Genomic DNA, 21786 nt, shown 5'->3' with positions numbered 1-21786 from the left:
CTGCTATCCCATAGACAAGGTTGAGCCTTTTAGTCCAAGTCGTGTGTCCTGTAAGCAGCACACGTGGTGTAAATATATGTATATTTGTTTGATAGGACAGATTTATTTTGTACAGCTGTTCCTACATTTAGATGCCTCATAATAGCGGTGGTGGAAAACACACCACGTTGCACATATTGTTCTACCGTAGAAATAACAGCTTTCAGCCTGTGAACTAAAATAGCCGTGGAGGAGGCAGTCTGTTTTATTTATTTATTTTTTTTTTTATGTCTAGGTGAAGGCCTTTGGATATTTCTTAGAGTTCTGCATTCAGTACATGTTCAAATGTTGAATTCAGAGCCATTCAGCATTAGAAAACCACTCTGTAATGCACTGATGACGCTGAGGACTCTTTACTTATACATGAAAATATTTACACACCTGTTAGCAGGTGGGCTTGTTTTTTTTCTCTTTTGGTACTCATTTAAGAGAGAGGGAGCACTTTCATTTTAAAGCTGCAGAGATACGTTTTTTTTTTTTTTTATCTTAGAGATAAAATTCAGAGTTTGGCACATTTTTTTAATGTGCATTTTTTGCTTATAGAAAATATATAAAATCTGTTGGCTATGAATTTTTGAGCTGCACACCTCGCCTACCTTTGGGTAGTAAAACTTTGGTTTTCGATCATTCTATATGTTTTTTTTTTTAAGTTTAAACAGAATCTGCAGCTCCAGAGGTAACGCAGCAATCTTTACTTGCAGTCAGAACCTCATTGTGCAATTAAGAGCGGTATTCACATGCTACCATCTCCCTTTGATTCAGAGAAAGGTTTACAAACCTCTGTTCTTTTATTCATCTGCAGCAAAGTGGTAGATTTGCCAGTTGTTTCACGCCTTAATTGATCTGTTTGATCGTGTAAAAGCAACAAATAATACAACCTTTTTAAAGGGCCTCAAATGTTTTTGTGTTATGGTGTCTGTCAAAATGTGGAAAATGTCTTCATATTTATAAATGACTTTATTCTGCTGTACATCATTTAAAAAAATACCTTAATAAAAAGACATGTTTTGGATTTGTTTTGTTTTGATGGGTGTGCTTTTAATAAGTGAAAACCTCTTGACAATTGGTAAAGATTTTATTACCAACATATATTACATCAAATTGGAACATTACAGGTTTTTACTCTTGAGTTCCATTGTGCAAACAAAGATGGCGACATGTTTAACATAAACCCAACTCTTTTAATCATGGACCATATTCTTACAAAGGTAAGTTTAAAGGTCATATATTATTAAAATCTTTCATATGACATGCAGATTGGCACCAGGAATGCAAATATATATCTAGAATATTGCAACTTGAATCGATCCCATGTTTACATGCCAGAAAAACACTGAATGTTACTAGAAAGCATTGAAAAGTGTCTGGGAAACAACATGGGATTACCATAACTGACATCGTTGGAGGATTCATACATTATATGGCAGTCGCATCCTTTGTTCATATGCTACCTAATTTTTGGCACAAATATTAGAAAACATGACAGAGAGGAGGAAGGCGGTTCCTACGCTGCTGCTTCTGGTCATAGGTTAAGTGCTTCAGCCACCTTCCTTTCTTCAGGGATACCATTTACCTAGGAGAACAATTTAAAACAAATGGTCACATCCTAGAAATAAGGCATGGATAGGGATTACAATATCATGGTATACAAAATTAAAATAAAGTTCTAAAGGTGCTTTTGTTTCTTTTTTTTAATCATTCAGGGCCCCTGACTTACTGAGTAGTAAGCAGATAGTCTCTTCTAGGGCAGAAACAATCGGATTAATCCTGATTAATCGATTAGTGAAATAATCTGCTATTTTAGTAATTGATTAACCATTTACTGGATAATACAGACTGTAAAATGTGCCTTTAGTTGGCAGAGCGACCCACTTAGAGCAGTAATTATATCAAAATTGTAAAAATATCTATAAAAATTTTGCGTTTAAGATAAAAAAAGAGTGTTTTTATCTGTCAATATACTCTAACCACAACTCCACAGATGGAAAGGTTTGAGTTTCACCTGCTTTAATTTCATAAAAAAAAAAAAAAAATCTTCTTTAAGGAACTTTGGGCTATCCGATTGTTAATCCATTAGTGAAAAAATTGTTGACAGATAAATCAATTTGCTACTCAGTGTACGGATTTAAAACAGGTGATATCAGTCGGTAACTAAACTCTGCATCTAGTCAACTCTGAGGCTCGATCTAACTATGTCAAACTGTATTTCCTGTTCCTAGCTCATATCTTTCACAGGCTCAACAGTATGTATATTATTCAGGGTAGGAAAGCAGCTCCAGACAGCCTTTTAGCCGTACAGATGTCATTACACAGCGGACAGAAACATTAATTATTCTGTTCAAATAGGGACTACAGTCCTAGCAATAGAGAACTACGATAAAAAGTTAAATGTAGTGCACAGCTGAAGCTCTCTGTTATGAAACCCAAATCATGAAGATGTGTACATTAGCATGTGCTACATTATTTCTCCAATGCGTAAAGAGTAGGAGAAATAATTTATTTTTGTAAAAACTCAATGTCTGTGCTTATGTGTCTCGTCACACAAAGGATTGTGGGCAGCTGTTCCTTTCGTAGAGGTGTCTAGAAATGTTGGCGGTCCTTATGCTAACTATATTGGTGCGAGGAAGCATACTGATTCACCACGGCAACAGGACGGGAGTCACTAATAGCACATTTTACAGCATCAAATTAAGACGCTGAAGAAGACAAATGATTTTGGTGGATGGTAAACACAATCCATGCAAATCATTTTAATATTAAAAGTATCAAATGAGCTAGATTATAGGAAAAAAAATACATACATACATATATATATATATATATATATATATATATATATACACTCACCGGCCACTTTATTAGGTACACCTGTCCAACTGCTCGTTAACACTTAATTTCTAAGCAGCCAATCACATGGCGGCAACTCAGTGCATTTAGGCATGTAGACATGGTCAAGACAATCTCCTGCAGTTCAAACCGAGCATCAGTATGGGGAAGAAAGGTGATTTGAGTGACTTTGAATGTGGCATGATTGTTGGTGACAGAAGGGCTGGTCTGAGTATTTCAGAAACTGCTGATCTACTGGGATTTTCACGCACAACCATCTCTAGGGTTTACAGAGAATGGTCCGAAAAAGAAAAAACATCCAGTGAGCGGCAGTTCTGTGGGCCGAAATGCCTTGTTGATGCCAGAGGTCAGAGGAGAATGGCCAGACTGGTTCGAGCTGATAGAAGGGCAACAGTGACTCAAATAACCACCCGTTACAACCAAGGTGGGCAGAAGAGCATCTCTGAATGCACAGTACGTCGAACTTTGAGGCAGATGGGCTACAGCAGCAGAAGACCACACCGGGTGCCACTCCTTTCAGCTAGGAACAGGAAACTGAGGCTACAATTTGCACAAGCTCATCGAAATTGGACAATAGAAGATTGGAAAAACGTTGCCTGGTCTGATGAGTCTCGATTTCTGCTGCGACATTCGGATGGTAGGGTCAGAATTTGGCGTCTACAACATGAAAGCATGGATCCATCCTGCCTTGTATCAACGGTTCAGGCTGGTGGTGGTGGTGTCATGGTGTGGGGAATATTTTCTTGGCACTCTTTGGGCCCCTTGGTACCAATTGAGCATCGTTGCAACGCCACAGCCTACCTGAGTATTGTTGCTGACCATGTCCATCCCTTTATGACCACAATGTACCCAACTTCTGATGGCTACTTTCAGCAGGATAATGCGCCATGTCATAAAGCTGGAATCATCTCAGACTGGTTTCTTGAACATGACAATGAGTTCACTGTACTCAAATGGCCTCCACAGTCACCAGATCTCAATCCAATAGAGCATCTTTGGGATGTGGTGGAACGGGAGATTCGCATCATGGATGTGCAGCCGACAAATCTGCGGCAACTGTGTGATGCAATCATGTCAATATGGACCAAACTCCCTGAGGAATGCTTCCAGCACCTTGTTGAATCTATCCCACGAAGAATTGAGGCAGTTCTGAAGGCAAAAGGGGGTCCAACCCGTTACTAGCATGGGGTACCTAATAAAGTGGTCGGTGAGTGTATATATATTAACATTTTTCCTATTAGTTGAAAGAAATTCTTCAATCGAACTATGCTCTATCTAGAGTTTCATCTGGTTTACATAGTGTAAAAAAAATTCTTTAAGTAACTTTTTGCTATCCTGTTATCACTTGATATATCCAAATAAAAAAAATAAAAAAATCAACTAGATTGGTAAAATGATTGTTAGTTGCAGCCCTTTTTAACATGAAAGTACTATAAGTATCTTTTTAGAATTATTATAATCCGATGCCCTTATTAAAGCACATTTTAAGAAGAGATATTCCTCTGGAAATGATTAAACATATCACACGGTCTGATCACCCTCTCCGGATAAAAATCTTTTGAGTATTTGCACTCTTGACCTCAACAGGTTGTTCTAGAAAAGGATGCTACTTTTTTTGTGCAGATCAGAAGTACAAAAACTTGGCGTTTCTCCAAACAACCAATCACGATTGTTTCACAGTAATCTGTTGACATAATTGTACTAAGAGTAACGTCTACCTCGCTTTCAGAAGCACGCAATGACGGGAATGCAGGGATTCAAACCAGAACTTACTCTGGATTCCCACTAACCCTGCTTTGTGAAATGGGCCCCAAATGGCTAAAAAGGCCTCTGAAATGCAGCTGTTTGAAGATCTCATCACAAAAAAAATCATTAAGATCAATTTTAACTAGAGCAAATGGCAATGAAACAGCCACGTTCACAGTAATATAAGTAGAAACCCTACGGATCTCCTAAAGTGAAAAAGTTCAAAATCTTACCAGAGGAAATAGTAAAATAAGACATTAATCACATCAACATAAACTTACATCAGATGCACCTACCTCCAGTCTTCGAAACGTCGACATGACATAATTATCTCCTTTTGTTAGCAGTGAACAGAGAGAGCAGTTGGTTAGTGCTCCATGCAGTTGACTGTCATGCTCACAAGAGGGCGCTCACACACCAGCATCATAATGGAGACAAACTGGGATTTCTTCTCCACATGTAATTTGCTTCTTTGTTAAGGGAATTTTCAAAGTACATCCAATGACCCAGATATATCTAGGAAGCAGATGAGATTTCATTATTTAAATCCTCTATAGCAAAGCCAATGAAATGAAGAGGATTTTTGTTTTGTGGAAGAGTTTTCAGTCAGTTAAAATAAATATAATTAAGGATTTAAATTTCAGGTTTGTGCACCTTATAAGTATATATTTGCCACTGTTTATTCTTTTAAACTATTAATTTTTTACATCTTACTGTATTAATATATTTGTATTAAATACCCAAAAGACAAAGATTGCTGTTGGATAGATCCTTGATGTTAGATGTTATATTTTTAAGCAAATTTAAGAGTTCAGACCTGTGTTGGTTAGGGATGAAACTTCACCATGGAAGCAAAAGCAGAATGATGAACATGCAGCTACTAGGGGTGTCCCAATCCAATAATAAAATAGATTCGATATTAGCCAAAAAACTACTGTCAGATTTTAATTGGACAGCATCTAAAATCTCTGATATTTTCAGTTGTTTTCATAGCTTTTGTTCCAAAAAAGTTAGAAAACAATCCACTGGACTTTGTTTCAAAGTTTGAAGACGTTTTGCTTCCCTTCCAGGAGGCTTTTTTGATTCAAAATGTTAGAAACAGCTTCGAGTTCGAGGCTTTATAGAGTGGACCAAAAGCAAAGCCTTGTTTTGGCTTAGAAAACATGCAAATTGAACCGGACGAACAGGTCCGTCCCTTAGGAATGAGGGTCGTTTGGGTTCTTCGTTAGCCTTCGAATGACCTTGACCTGGATGACTGAGAATCTTCAATAGCATAGCTTTTGTTGTTGACTTCTGATCTTCTGTTTTATTAATATTACTTGACTGTCTCTAACATTCTACAGTATAAAATAAAGAAACAAAATCTGGTATGATTCATACTAATATCTTATCCGGTTAATATCCATATCAGTTAATTCTCAGAACTGAAGTATTGGTATCATATCGGAAATCAAAATTTGTTTCGGGACACCACTAGCAAGTACGGAATATAAGCAAATCGCTGAGCATGCATTGCTGCTATTCTTCACACGTCGTGTTATGAATCTCATGAAAGGACTAACCTGACGGCCTTTGCTGTGGTATCGTGATCTGATTCTGCAAATTCCTGAAATCAACACAAAAAAGATACATTTTAAACAATACATCATGATAAAACTTTTGTTTAAAATACATTTACGAACCCATTCCTAGAAATTTACTCACGTCTGTGTCTGCATGAGTGGCATGCTGGTGGTCTCGTAGCTGTCAGGGTGTATGGGCGGCACCACCTCTCCGCTGACTGGGTTGAAGACAGGCAGGGTGGAGAGAGGCCAGGAGATCTCGCGGTTCTTTGACATGCTCCGTAGCTCCTTGGTGGACTTCTGAATGGCGCTGTGATGAACCAGCTGGATGCTAGAGAAACAGAGAAGCGGTGAACATTTGTGGTTTTATATAAACCTGCGAGGAGATCTGAGCTTAGTTTGTTCATGCACAAAATAAATAGAATCCTAATGTTGAGGATGCAGAGGAGTAGTTTTCTCTCGCTACATTACTTATGTGTAACATTTTTGTTCACCCCTAACCCCCTGCAGCTGGTCACTGAATCTCAGCAGCCCATTAAATGAATGGATGGCAACGCACAGATGAGCAGATGAGTGAAAATGAGCAGCCGTGAATGGCAACAAAAAATGGCAAAAACAGTGATTTAAAGAAAAAGGAACAGAAACAGGCCGGAAAAAAAAAAAACACAGGAGAGGTAAAACACTTACGCTGGTGTTTGCATGTTTCTTTTTTCCCTAGAAACAAAACAAAATGGATGAATTAAATACTAATATTAATAGTTGAAGCAACATCTAAACACACATGAATGAAATGCTGCATTAAGTGGGAGTGGACGTGGAAATGGAGGAGAGGGGGTGTTTCTCGTCCAGCCTGTAAACGATGAAACAATGTGGATAAATGACCTTCAATGGTTTGACAGGAAACAAAACATGAATGTAAATTGATGAAGAACTTAATATAAATGGGTAACGACACCAGATGGAGATGACAAGCTGCTTTTTCAGTCAGGATCGTTAACCTGCTGCTATTAAACCCTTCACTGCCATTTCCTTATTCTCCTTTCAACTTAAGATTTATCGCTAACCCGGTCGCTACTTTCAATAACACCAGTGAAGAAGGTCATGCAAAGACCATGTACACTTACACCCCTTCCCGTCTGCAGCACATGGTGTAGCCGAGGATGAAGAAGAGGACGACTGCCACAGCGGCAGGAACAGCCAGCGTTACCAGGAAGTCGGAGAAATAGTCGCGGCTCTTCAGAGACTCTGACGGAGGGTTGTACTCCCCGAACTCGGGGAGTATTCCTGTGCCCGGATCAGGGCGGGTGATGTACACAGGGACCACTTTGTTGATATCAACCTGGGACAGAAAACTCATATAAATTTCATTTGAGATGAAGAAAACTATCATTTTTTCATTCTCTACTGGGTTGGATTTCTGAAGCGAGGCAGATTAATGCAGGACCGTCCTCACCAGGGAGATCTTACACCAGTCGATGTGAAACTGAGCTCTGAATTTCTTGTCACAGCTGATGACAGGCTCCATCTCCTGACTGCAGCGCAGCTGGTTATGTGGGTTCTCCACCTCCCGCAGGCACGATGAGAAGGGAACGTCCGCACCAACCATCACATATACACTGAAGAGAAGACTTGTGTTATATATTTATACACGGGCTTATAAGAGAGTATTTCTGCTCCTCTGGGTTTCTCCTATATGCTTTTATCTTCTGTAGCATTAGCGTCAATCTTTGAAGCACAGCTCAAAGCGGGTCATGTGGGGCTTCCGTTTAAGCTTAACAAGCTCAGGGTCTTGTCGGTGCAGATGTTGGGGTGTTTTTATCTGATTTACAGGGAACGGAGGATCCTCAAAGCCCCAATTACAGAAAATATCAGAGGAGTAAGTGAGCTAAGGCTAATGATAATTTGTTGTTTGGACAGAACCTCAGGAAGCCCCTTCAGAAGACTTTAACTTCAAGATTAATAATGTGAACCGAGTCCAGATCCTCACCCTTCCTTTAGGTTGTTGATAGGCAGAGGCACGCGGCCGCCGCGGTCCAGGGCAGAGGTAATGTTGATAGCATTGAGCCGCTCAGGCTGCCACACATTCTTCACTGCACCCAGAAAGTCTCCCAGCACCTCACTGGCCAGCATCTCCTCCACGTTCATGTTTTTGATGTAAAACTCAGCCTGGTAAGGCAGCGGGAACTCTAATAAAAACCACAGAGAGCGGGGAATCAGAAGTGGTCTGTTCCCAGTTTAATGCCTACAGCGTTGCTGGTCAGCAAACTGGGACGGACACACAGACACACCAACATCGATCAGTTCTTTTCTGCCATCACTTGCAGAGTAAAAGTAAAAATCATTATTTTAGTTGCTCTTTTACTAAATGAAAAAACATACATCAATACGGAATTGTTTCTGCAAATAATCCACATTCACTAAAATCAACATAATTAAAAAAAAGTTTCCACCATGTCAAGAGGTTCACTTTAAAGTTTAAAGATGGCGGGTCACATTTTATGCATATACAAAAAAAGACCAAAACCATTGGACCATAATAGACAACTAACGACTAATGCAGCTAAATAGAAGCTGCATGTCCCGCAAAGCTCTGGGGTAGAGATTGCTCGCAGTGGTGAACACCAACTACAGCAACTCCAAGTTCTAGTGAATCCTTCCCAGAGCCTTGCTGTAAAACATCAAAGAAAAAAAAAACAACCAAACATAAAGGAAATAATCCTGAAGGTATGAAATATTTCAATATGAAGAAATAGAAAAAAAAAAAACTTTAAAGAGAAAAAAGTTACTTCTTTGCAAGCTCTTTGATGAGACCTGAATTGAATCTGATTCTAGGAGCTTTGACAGTAAACTATCCCCCTCCCCTGCTCCGTTTATTTCAATCAATGCATGTATAATGCTGCTTAGACAGCAGAGGCTAAGAATGGCATTAGCTCCCGTTCCAGTAAACACTAACGCTCATACTGTATTTCAAGAGCTCCCCCAGTCCTATGATTCTTGATATCAAATTTTATTTTGCACATTTCCACACACTACTTTGGACATTTCTTCTTTCTTTTAACACCTCCTCTGCAAGTCGCTGCCTTGATTAGCCTCATTACTTCTTTATTTACCTACTGCACATCATGTGTAATATGTTAGCTCTGCTTTTGTGTTTGTTAATACAGAGAAAGGCTTTGTTTTGCAAACAAAAAAAAAAGATGAATACGACAGCAGGTTGTGGTAATCTTTCAGAGCTACTGCGATTAAAAATTTGAAAAGTAATTTATATCTCTTTTAATACTAAACACAACAAATAAGAATAATATCAAAGTACAGCTAAGTAATTTAACTAATAAAAAATCATCATAAGGTCATTTTACAAGAAATCCAGCAAAGCAATTAAAATGTTATTTTCATAAACCAACAAATATCTGGACAATAAGAGCAATAAAAGATGAGCCGGATACAGCAGGTGAACCTTCAGATCTAATTACTAATTTAGTAATCGATTAATCCTTAACTGGAGTATAGAGACTGTAAAACATGCCTTTAGCTGACCGAGCAACCCACTTAGAGCTGTAATTATATCATAATTGTAAAACAATATATAAACATTTCGCTTTTAAGATTTATAAAAAAAATGTTGTATGCTATATCCAGGATTGCTTAATTGGAAAAGTTTTAGTTTTACCATGCTATCAGATTGTGAATGGATTAATTGAAAAACTAATCGACAGATTAATCAATTTGCAAAATATTGCTTAGTTGCAGCCCTAGCAGATCTAGGGACTTGGTTTAGCTGAACATGTCATCTAATGAAAGGCAGCAGATGTAGTGGAAATGTAGAATTTTTGCTATGTTTATAAGGTTTTTGTTCATTCCAGTAAAATGATCAGACCGACTTCTCTTCCCACTGTGCCACATCCTCCCATCTGATTATCTGCAGGTGGTGAGAGTAACCGATGACCTCTTTTTTTCTTTCCGTTTAAAAGAACCAAACCTAAAGCTTCTCAGTCAGCTCTCTGTTGACTCTATTCATTCATTCCGGCACCTCCTACCTTCTGTTGCCATGATGTTAATGACCAGGTTGTGCCGTGCCGTCTCAAACGTGCGTCTGTTATAGGCAGTAATCTGCAACAAAGAGTGGTCAAAGTTTAAGCTGCGATCAGTATAACTTATATGGCTGCAGCTCGATGCAAAATATAATAATCTGTACTCAGCTGAGGCACCGTAAAAAGGCACATGAGCGTTGTCAACATGCTAAGCCTACTGAGAAAGGAATGTTAACTCTAGCTTACGGTTCCACAAAGACATGAGAAAATACAGAGAAGAATTCAGGTCTAAAAACCACATACAATTATGATCATACACCTGACAGGGTTTAGAGGAACATATTCCATTTAAAATGTTAAGCAAAGTTAATTATTCTCTATTGTCTATTTTTCTATGTTGTATTTTGTCAGGTTGCCACCAAATATTTGCTATTTTAAATTATGCAAAGTAGTTAATAATCATAAGAAGGGAGAAAGATTATTTATTGGTTTTAAAAAAGTAGAATCTGCAAATTAGGCCATTTTGCATTTAAATGCAGCCCCCTGGGTCAAAGACTGCACATCCATGTTTTGCTGCCAGTCTTGGATTTTTGCACTTTTGTTGAAAGTTGATCCCTTTAAAGTATGTTAATTACTGGCATTTATTTTATAGTATCATCTGCGAACTTTCCACTAAAAAGTTATAGATTTCAGAAACTTGAAACAGTTTTTGTTTAGTTTGATATAAGATTGATTTAGTTACCATAAGTGTAAGTTACTGCTCAGAAACTCAAAATTGAAACAGTTGTACACTTTAAAAAATGTTAAAAACTTAATTAATTCTGATAATTAAATTCTACTCGCTCCATATTGCTAGGAAAAAACATGAGAACTACTGTAGCTCTATATCTTGTTGTCATTTGATACATTTTTTAGCACTAAAATGTGCATTTCTTATATGTGGCAGGCTAAATATCACTTCAAATTAAAGTTGGAAAAAAGGTAAGCTATGATATTATTTCAGATTGTACTTTATCGGGATACAAAATATTTAAAAACATAGAATTTTGTGCATTTATTCAGACCTTATCAGGCTGTGACAGGTTTTCCTCCAAAATTTCCAAATAATTAGTTCAATTAATTTTGCTTTCAATTGTCAGGAGATTTTCTGTCTCTACTGCTTAAAATCAAAAAAGAAAACTCTGTCACAGCATGATGCTGCCACCACCGTATTTTACCCTAGCCATGGTCATGCAGTGTTCAAGCCTTTCTTTAGGTTTCTGTGTTTCCTCGCCTGCACTGATTGTGGCTAGCTCCACAGGATTTCATGTTGCTTTCTAACAATTCGCCTTACCACTCTACCATAAAGACCAGATTAGCAGAGTGATTAAATAACAGTTGTGGTCCTTACAGATCCTCCTACCAGAGCTGTCAATCTCTGCAGCTCCTCCAGAGATACCAGGGGCCTTTAGACTCCCCTTTGCTCCAGTCAGTCAGGTTTCATAATCTATCTCTGCTTTAAACTTTTCCTTTCTGCTGTGTACTTCCTTCATCACAATGATATTTGTTTAATGTTCTTTTGGGCAAATGTCAAGCATGCATTGATAGTTCACACCAGACACACCAAAATAATGTAAATCACTGTACATTTTTCACAAATATGTAGTCCATTATTTGATTCATTTATTAATATTAAATATCTTATATTTTTGTTAATTGAATCCCAGTTGTATTTGAAGCTCTAATAACAGAATTTGCCCGAATTCATGAACAACTGACCAGTAATTATGTACTTTAATTTTGTGGTGGCAAATTTACCAAGTTAATATTATAAATATATATAAGCCACACTTCTAAGTTTTAAATTATGTTAATTTTTTAAGTTTCTTAAAAAAAAAGGAAGGGTTTGTATAATTCCCCTTTAATTACAAACTACTTTGTGTTGGTCCATCACATGAATGTTTATGGAGATTAAAATAGTTGTTTTTGTTGTCGGTTTCTAACTGTAAACATAAGTGAGTGGGGTCCAATCACTCACCTCTATCACAGTGGGCTTTCCAACATGCTCTGCGGTAGGAGAACCATAGAGGACGCCGTCGCCGAGAGGAGTCCTCTGGATGTAGCGCAGCCAGCCTGGTCTGTCGGGGTAGCCTTTCAGGTTGGTGTTAAAGGTGATTGGATCATTGCTGGCATCACCTGGGGAGACGCCTGCTTAACAATTTGCCAGTTTCAAAATCAGAATTTAGACCCATTAGCTGAATAGAAGGCGTGTAACTGATTTAGCTCTCTGATTCTGGTCCCTATTGGTATTTTGAGGCATCTCTAGATCAGACCAACTATGAAAGTGCTTGGTTGTACCTGATTTGGGGTAAGGAGGAAACTCTCCTTTGAAGTGCTCTCTCTCCAGAACATGGACAAACAGAACTCCAGCAGATGGGTAGACGTTACGTTCTGCGTGGCATCTTGACAGGATGGTGATGACTGAAACACACATTTAAAAGAACATGGAGTTTGGTTCCTCAAAGCTGCTGAACATCTGGAGTTTACTGTCATTTAACATCCAGCACTACTTTAAAAAGGGAAGCACTTATACTTCTCTATATAAATGCATAACTATAAATAGAAAGGGGAACTAAGCGAAGACAACTGTTAAAAAGCAGGAGTAAAAAGTCATCCAGAGTGCGCTGGGTGGTTCTTTTATGCTTCAATTTCCACTTAAAGCAACACGTATTCTATATTAGTAAACAGCTTAAAGAAAGGATTATATTAGAAGAATTTTGATCATCCAAATGTTTGTTTTTCTCTTCTTCGGTTCAACTTTTAAACTTGTGTGTTTTGAGGTTTTTTTTTGGCACTTTTTTATATAATCTTACTTGTTTTGCTGCTCTGTACCACAGTAAGAGGGAAATCAATTTTTCATCACCATGGGAGTCTGAATGTGAAGGTAAGAAAGAGGAGGAGGAGGAAGGAGCTATGGGTAGGAGATATGCACCATGAAGGGAAAGGGAGAAGGCAGGTTTTAGCTGCTCTGGCCGGTTAAAAGATCAATACAGGATGCATTAAACAGCTGGAATAAAGCTAAAAAAAAATGCATTTGGATCCTTACTGGTGAGCTGCTCGGTATTTCAGGTTTCTATGCCGTAATAAAAAGTCCTCTGTAGATTAAAACTACAAATGTCAACCCGTGGAGCTTTTTCAAAAATGTATGAACATTTATTTGTTTATTTTAATGCGGTGTGCTGAAGGATGTTTTCCAATGCTGTAAACATTTGTGTAATAATGATGGATGTCAGTTCCTGCTTGGTTCCTCATGAATTAATCAACTCCTAACAGAAACACGTCCACCATAGAAAGATTATTTTATCGTGTTTCTATAATTTCATCGTTCACTTCTCCTCACCTCATGCTACTATGTGACATTTGCTCCAGGATAAACATTAAATCATGAATGCTTATTATATATTTAAGCCCACATACTCCTTTTTTATAGTGGGCTAATACACTTAGAGCCCATGTTGCCATACAAGGCTTATATAAGACTTTTACATTTTTGTGGCTCCAGACAGATTTGTTTTTTGGTCCAATGTGGCTCTTTGAGCAGTTGGGTTGCCAACCCCTGATATACATAATGCAAAATCACTTTTCTGTTTCAGATGCCTCTGATGCATCTTCTTGCATAATAAGAGTTTATATCCACAGAGAACCAAGAGACTGGAGTAAGATTAATGTAAACCTTGACAAGTTTTGGCACCCTTGGTAAAATATGTTAAAAGTCTTTGCAGAAATGAATCCTTTATCGCACCAACATTATCTCCTAAAAAGAATTTGAGTCCCTGGTCTTCTCCTATTTCTTTTTATCAGCTCAGACCATAACATTTGTAAATCTTTAAAGAGGGTTGATTCTGCAGCTGGTGAATCATTTCCCTGTTCCTTTTTCAACATCTTTGGCTCATTATCCTGCTGAAACATCCATTTTTTTCAAAGAATTCATAACCCCATGCATTCATTCCTGGGGACTAAGGAGGAGAAACAGACCCACAGCATCACAGATTCTCCAACATACCTAACAATTGCCATGTGGTGCTTTTTACACATCTTATTTTTATTTTTTTCTGTTTTTTATTAAACCACCCTGAATCATTACTCAAAAGTTACATATTAAAAGTAAATGGTACAAGTTTACGTCCCTGGAGAGTTTTCCAGAGTTTTTTTATTGGTTGCTTTTTTCTTGGAATACCAGCTGGCCTAGAATGTACTATATGTAATAGATGTTTAAGGAATCCAAGAGGCAACTTCTTGCTGTAGCTTTTGGGATATTTTAACTTCCTTGCCATCACTCTATCCATCCATGGTAACACGAAAAAAAAAAAATGTCATCTACCTCCGTTGCTTGGCACTAATTTGTTAAAGAAAAATATTCATGGCACAGCATTTTGCCATCAAATGACATATTTATTTAAATTTTTGTATTGATTTTCTTATATTTGAAAGGATAAAAATAACCTATTATTTATGTATCATTTTGATGCTTAAAAAAGTCAGAATGAAAAATACTCTCAACCCCCCTTGAAAAAGGTTCAGAAAATGCAGATTATAATCAACATTTACAATTCTAAAGAGCCTTGTTGCTGCCAGAAACACAGACGCTGACCTGGCCATATGTCCGGGGTCCCAGAGGGCCCGGTCCCAGCTTGATACAATCAATAATAGCATTTAACAGCCACTAAATCTGGTGATGCTGGAACAACCTGAGTCCACCATGTCTCTTTTTTGAAGGCAATGGCTGAGCATGAATAATCCACACAATAGCTCATCTGGCTGCAGCTACTGCGAACAAAACGTCAATCTCTGGGTTAGTTTAAGACCAAAAATAAAACCTCTTTTTATTTCACCCTATAAAGGCTGATTTTTTTTTTCACTCCAGTTCTATGATCTGAGCCTATGAGCCTCAGCAGCTTTCCAGGAAAGCAAAGGACCATTTTCAGACACTCAAAGGTCAAATACTAGCTCCGCCCTTAAAGCCAGGTTGATATGGTGTGAACATTTGTTATAGGTAAAGAAATGGGGCCCACATGGAAATAAAGGCCCAGAATAGGATAAAAAAAATAACCAATGATCCCATCAAACATCAATCTATCATTATACAGCAGTAACTTAGCAGAAACACACTCCAGAGTTGAGTCTCCTTTAGGCCGCGTTTCACCTCCACCCTTGTAAGCCAGCATAAATAAAGATCAGTCACTTAGTGTGACAGGAGAGCTGCTTATAGCCCTCAATCTGCTTATTTGTGCCTGGGCGACTCTGCCAGGCTTTCTCCAGATGATGAATCTCGGTTCTCCATCCAGGTGTATAATACATCACCGATTAAAGGTTAATGCTAAACTGCACACTCCTGCATCTGCTGACTTTCCTCTGGGAAAAATGACAGACAGGACAAACTGGATGATACTTTAAATATGCCACAAATCCTCCCAGAAAACATAAAAAAATAAATAAATAAATCTGTTCCCTAAATAATTATGAAAAATCTTTTCATAAATCAGCTCAGAGGTTTAGAAAACGTTGCATGTGGCAGTGATATAACTTGGTAACAGAGCTGGAGAGCGGTGGAAATGGCTAACCAGATTTTATGCATTTCTTTGCTGACCTTGGAACAGATCACGGGAGGCCTCTCAGAAACTCTGAGCTACCATAACAGTTTTATCCAGCAGAGGTAGAGCCAAGGCGGTGCGTGTCCCTCTGAGCCTCATATGCACATTTCTTCCAGGTCAGGAGGAATTCATGTGCTTTCTTGGTGGTTGGCAAGAAAGCAGAAACAGCTAGGATTGTGACTCTTTGTGTCCGGCCATTCTGCCTCTGATGAGTCTAAACTTGTTATTCTGCAGTCACACATGGAAGTGAAAGTAGCTACTGTCGCAACATGAACTAGAGGACTAAGGACAACAGTGGACACAAAGCAACAAGACTCATCACCAAGAACTCTAAAAAGGTAAAACCTATTTTCTAAAACAATAAAATATTCTGTATCATTTGGGGGGAGGAGTAAAAGCTGGAGGTATAACTGTTGTAGAAAATATCTTATATTTTTCTGTCAGGCAGAATTAGGATAAAATTTCTCAGGAACAAGATCTAAATGTAGTAAGCTGCTGTTAGGGCAAAAGAGCAAAAGGGAAAGAAAGCAGGTACAAATAATAATGCTGCTGGTAAAAGCGGAGCCGGTTGATCTTGTCACTGTGTTATGATGGGGAGGGAGGAGACAGCGGGTCAGCGTCTTAAGCGCACCACCGCACAAACCCACTCACCGTCTTTGTTTAAGGTTCTTCTTTGCAGCAAAGCCATGGCCTGCTCCGAAACGACTTTTCTCTCATGAAAATCACTGAGTGTTTCATCATGGGCATGCACAACGTGAACAACTGGATCAATAAATAAGAAGCATGCATAAAACAAGGGGGCTTTTCAGTAGATTTCTGGAACAATCCCCTTTCCCACCTACACATAATAGCTGGCAAAATGAAGAAAAAAAGCAGTTTCACACAACAAACCATGAATTGTGCTCACTCTAAACGTTTTTCTCCCACACGGTTTACGTTTGATCACTGCTGCACTTTATGGAATGGAAATGTTCTGAAAGCTGCACAAAACGAAATTTCGTTTTATACAGCTTTCAGTACAGCTCTGTGTATACAAAAAAAAAAACAATAAAAGTTGTCCAAGTCTAAGATTTCCCAGCATAAGTAATAGTGATTTTCTGTTGTTATGGTTAAATTTCTTGATACTCGGGTACATTTAAATGGACAAAATGATAGCAGCAAAAATGCAACTAAATCACAGCAGTTTACATCTAAAAATGTTTTTTAAACAGAACATCCATGTTTCTGGGTTTTTTTTTCTGTAATACATTCCATGGGTTGGAGCATGGACACAGCCAGTGTTTACAGTTAGGGGCTTAGTCTCTTACAAAATGTAAATCATCTTTTTTTCAACTTTCAGTTTTAGGCTATTCTGGGTGTAGCCTGAGGTCTTGTTTTGTGCTAGAAACAGTGAGTTTTTGAGTCCATACTGGACCTTTAACTGGACTGTAGTTAACCAGAAAGATGTCACTAAAATCCGGTAAAGGCATGAAACACAACCTGACTGTGTTTCATTTCTGAGATCCTACACCCTTATGGTTTAATATATAAGCTCACTAACCAGGCTAACTTCTATTACCAATACAAGCCACTAATGTATTCACTTGTACTTTGCCCTTAAAAATGACATACTGTGGCTAACAGGTGCAAATGGGAAGGAAACAACAAAATGAGGTGCAAAAACTTGTGTAATGCGCAAACACAAGAAAAAAACGCAACAGGAAAACACTGAAAACCGAACAAAAAATGCTGCAATCACAGGAAAAAAAATGATACAAATAGTAAAAACAGCAGCAAATTTTTTCCACTAAACAGAAGTTCCTCAGATTACCAGTGTTATTTATTCATATATATATATATATATATATATATATATATATATATATATATATATATATATGTTACTATATAAAACTTTGACAATATTCTGTTATACTCTAAGACTATGTGTTTTAAAATGAAATGAATGATATTAAACTTCTCCTTTCTTCCTCCAACCATTTTAAATACCATGCATTAAAGCTAGACTTCCTGTTGGTACGGAGGATCTGGTTTGTTCTTTATTTGCTAACCACCGTAAAAAAAGACGAACAAAATATTTATGTGGAAGAGATAAATATTTTTATGCAGTTATTACTAACTATTTCACTAAATATTACAGGTAAAGCAAGTTAGCTGGTTTTGAGGTTGGTGGGAACTGATAACTTTTCCACTCAAAAGTTTTTAGCTTTCAGCACCTGTATGATAAACTAGGAGCTTTTAACACACACACATTAATATTTTATAGAATATTAACTTGCTCCTCTCTTTTGTTTATAATCTATCACTTGGCAGCAACCCAGAGATCCTTTAAGCTATTTAAGTCAGGTGAGTTTGATTGCCAATTACCCGCAGTAAAAAAATCATTACAGAAGGTATTGGTACTCTTGACATCACGGAGAGGTCTAAAGTTCAGCTACAGTATAAGATCAGCCTCTCTCTGCTCATAGAGAGAAATATAAAATGCTCTAAAACTTTCTGATACTGTCTTGAGTACTGTGGTTGCATTAGCTACATATCATAGAGTGGCCTGCTGAGATAAATGCCGCTCTGCAGATGACAGGAACAGACTGAATACACCGGACCTTAAGGCCAGCTCTATCGTAGGGTTTCTCCTATATACTGTGGAGGTGGTACGAGGGAGAAGAATGGTTGATTTTATATCCTTCAAGATTTATAAAGCATTTTTAACTACACTGAAACTCTTCTCTGTATCTGTTGTGGATAGTTGTTTTAGAGGGAGCTTGTGGAGAACCAGATGCATGAGGGAGCTGTTTCATCAATCTCTTCTTCACCCAGATACCAGGTTACTGTCACGGTCTTGGTTCTGTTATGTTTTACTTTGCTCCATGTTTTCTAGTTTTATTGGTTTAATTCCTACTTTGTTGTATTTTCTGGATATATTTGAGTTCTTAGGTTTTTGTTCGTTGCCCACTGTTACCCTCTTGTGTTGGTCTCTTTTTCCATAGCTGCTTCTTAGGCTGCTCTCTTCACACCTGCTCCCAATCAGCTCGTTAGTCCTCTCTTTGTTAAGTCTACCATAAATACTCTCCTTGTGCAGTTCCTTAGTGCTGGTTCCTCGTCTTACCCTGGCTCCTCATGATCGTTTTCCCCTGATGTCTCCACGGTTCTGGTTTGTTTTACATTTTTCATGTTGAATTTTTGGATTCCTTCCTCAGTTGTTTGTGAACATTCAATTAAATTTTCAAGAAACTCACCTCTGCCTCCCTGCCTCTGCATTTGGGTCCAAAAACCACAACCAAACTTTGACAGTTACATAATAGTCCTAAATAACAACAGCCCAGCTCTTTAGTCTTGACAAAAACAGCAGCACCAGACTGGTGCAGTTTAGGCATTAATCTTCTTAGCTGAGGTGAAAATCTTCTAACATTTTATCTTGTTCAGGTGATGCGACTGCCTAGAAACAGACTCCAGCTGAAGTTTGCAATTCCCTTAATACCTTGGCAATTTATCGTATTTAAAAGCATTTTTTGACATAAGTTTTCCCTCCGCTTAACTTTCTATTGCTTGAAAAGCGCACTCTCTGCACCGCCCAAATCTTTAGTAGTTACCTTTTACGACTATAGAGTACACTGAAAAAAAAAAAACAATGCAACCATTTTTGGCATTTACTTAATCATATTTAGTTAATTTAACACAATTGTTTCATGTTAGCAGGATAGGACATAAAACAATTGTGTTGTGCAGTAGCATTATTTTTTTCAGTGAACGATTATGTATTTAAATAATTTCTAATGGTTTTAAGGAATATTCTTATTTTGTAAAAAACTTTAAATGTCCAAGCCTTAATCAACAATATTAGATAGTCTATAAGTAGATTAATGAGTTTTAGATTTTAAAGGAAATAGGAAATAAATGTTCTTTCTGGTAATATCCTAATTAACTAAAAAGAAAACTCTAGACAGCGTAACTCATAATAACTGCATATGCAGAAAAGAAACGTAAACACCTGATTTCCATTTAAAAATGATGGCTGGGAAAACAAAGTAGAACCGTTATTATTAGCTTTATAAAAGTATCTACATGTTGTTCATCAAATAACATTTATAACATTTTAAATGAGTTTTTAGCAGTGCTGTGACACATTAAGTCCTGGTTTAACGGTCTCTCTGTCAGCTGGTAGCCATTTTTTCCACGTCTCCTCCTCAGCCTTCTGGAAAAAATGAGCGAAGCAGCTAAAACAGCAGCAGGCTAACTAGCATGCTAACTAGCCTCGCCGCCGCCAAAGCGCATAATGTCAGGGTTAAATCGATACGTACCCGCTCCGAGCAACACCGCGACAGCTGCGGCGGACATGGCGTTAATCCTCCGCTTCAACCTCGCATGAAACCAGCTGGTTCTTTATCCCGTCTTCAGTGGGGGTTTGACAGCCATAACAATGAGCATCCCGCAGCATTCTTCCCTCCGCCTCCTTTCTCCGCTGGAATCAGCGTTGCTTCTGATTGGCTGAACATCTGGTTGGGAAAAAAAGATGGTTGCCGTGTTTTAGACGCGGAGTAACAACATATTATTCGATGAAAATTGCTTGAACACCCTTAGGGAGAGTTAAATTTTTTTCTAGCTGGTGTTTAATGACCTATCCCTCTATTGCACATTTGTTTGGGGGGGTGGACACCCTGAAATTACCTCCAAAGTCACAAAAGGTCATCTAAAAGGAAAGCCTACCACCTCCATCACAGCTTGACCCCCCATGCACAGCTGTGGGGGCAGAGGCTTATTTTGAAAGTCTGCTCCAGTCTTTCCAAACCTCCTGCAGTGGTCGTGTTAGCAGACAGATGGTCGTGTTTGGGCCCTGCTGGCTGCCAGTCATGGTTTGCTAAAGTGCTTTGGGACCCTTAATTTACCCCAAATGCTCCCCTGTTGTCAGCCGCAGTGATCAGTGTAAAATTTTCTATTTGATAATGTCTTATTAGATCAAAAACCTCTTGCTTTCACTGCAGCGATAAACACCATGCCATAGATGCCCTGTACTCTGCAGTGCTTAGCTGTTTTCCTCCCATCTATCCCTGGAAGATTATTTTTAGGTTGCTTAGCAACAACTTCCATGGCCTGTGTTTGGACAAGTATGAATGCATCACAAGAATCGTATCTGTCAAGGCAGTGTGACACAGCCTTTAAGGGGGAAAACTGCACACGGCAAAAGCAATCTAGAAATAAGTAAACATTTCTTAAGTTAAGTGTATTTCCCCTTAATTGAGCAGGTAAATAAGATGATTTGCCAATAGAATGAGTAGTTTTGCTCTTAATAATTAGATAATATGCACTTGAAATAAGACAATGTAATTGTTTTTTTCTTATTTTAAATGTAAATTGTCTTGCTCCATTGGCAAAGTGTCTCACCACCTAAATTCAAGAAAAAAATGCACTTATTTTAAGAAAAAATTACTTATTTGGATTTCTATTTTTTGCAGTGCATGTTTGTATTATTCGGTATATTGCTAAAATAGTCAAGTCTGATTTGTCATTTTTCTGTTAAACTGTTACTTTGATGTAACTTTCCTTCTTTATTTTAATTATCTTTTTTTTTTTTTAGGAAAGTAATCCCTGTTTTGAAAGATCTGTTTTAGGAAAAGTAAGTTGCATCGTCTGAGAAAATGCATTTCTGCATGCATTTTATTGAACTTTTATTACTATATGCATGTTTTAAAAAGGTAAGCCTTTGGTCTGAAACCCTGCATCGTTTCCGTTATTGAAATAATAATTTACCAAATTAGTAATCAAAGAATCTTTAACTGGAGTAGTTGTCTAAAACGTGCAATGAAAAAAAACTTCTGCAAATTTGCATCCGGACTTCCTGAGGTGGCAAAGTAACTCCAATGTAGATCCACCTTATTCAAAAGAAAGAAGGAAGAAAAAAAAGAATCTCCTGTGGTACTTCTGCTATCCAAGTCA

At 37.9% G+C, this 21786-nt stretch overlaps 2 protein-coding genes across 8 annotated transcripts in view; one reads left to right on the top strand and one right to left on the bottom strand.

The window, feature by feature from the left end:
• Positions 1-1104: 1104 nt before the first annotated feature.
• Positions 1105-20326, bottom strand: sgce (sarcoglycan epsilon). Of its 7 annotated transcripts, none has more exons than XM_015376491.1 (13): positions 20154-20325; positions 16507-16617; positions 12563-12685; positions 12243-12412; positions 10232-10304; positions 8182-8380; positions 7648-7810; positions 7319-7533; positions 6882-6908; positions 6337-6525; positions 6195-6238; positions 4929-4966; positions 1106-1612 (listed from the first exon to the last, which is right to left on the bottom strand). In XM_015376491.1, the coding sequence occupies exons 1-13, from the start codon at positions 20188-20190 to the stop codon at positions 1562-1564; spliced, it is 1440 nt and encodes a 479-aa protein (XP_015231977.1). In that variant the 5' UTR covers positions 20191-20325; the 3' UTR covers positions 1106-1561. The 7 variants fall into 7 exon arrangements, with proteins under 7 accessions (XP_015231979.1, XP_015231977.1, XP_015231981.1 ...); XM_015376492.1 differs by having other exon boundaries at positions 1108-1612; positions 12243-12400; positions 20154-20324; XM_015376493.1 differs by lacking the exon at positions 6882-6908 and having other exon boundaries at positions 1105-1612; positions 20154-20326.
• Positions 14800-21786, top strand: part of ppp1r9a (protein phosphatase 1 regulatory subunit 9A) — a 66131-nt gene continuing 59144 nt past the window's right edge. Inside the window, exon 1 of the mRNA XM_015376483.1 lies at positions 14800-16193. The gene's annotated coding sequence lies outside the window, so the exon portion shown is untranslated. The remainder of the gene's footprint in view (positions 16194-21786) is intronic.

Source organism: Cyprinodon variegatus, unplaced genomic scaffold (assembly GCF_000732505.1).
Source record: "Cyprinodon variegatus isolate N-32 unplaced genomic scaffold, C_variegatus-1.0 Scaffold135, whole genome shotgun sequence".
NCBI lineage: Eukaryota > Metazoa > Chordata > Actinopteri > Cyprinodontiformes > Cyprinodontidae > Cyprinodon > Cyprinodon variegatus.
Note: the sequence above shows the minus strand (reverse complement) of the source record. Positions and strands in the feature narration are given on the sequence as shown.

Coding starts and splice junctions, on each gene's coding strand:
- sgce (XM_015376491.1), bottom strand. CDS start 20,190: ATGTCCGCCGCAGCTGTCGCGGTGTTGCTCGGAGCGG. Junction 8,381..10,231: donor TAACATCATGGCAACAGAAG/GTAGGAGGTGCC, acceptor GGTTTTTATTAG/AGTTCCCGCTGCCTTACCAG. Junction 4,967..6,194: donor ACCACAGCAAAGGCCGTCAG/GTTAGTCCTTTC, acceptor TGCTAACAAAAG/GAGATAATTATGTCATGTCG.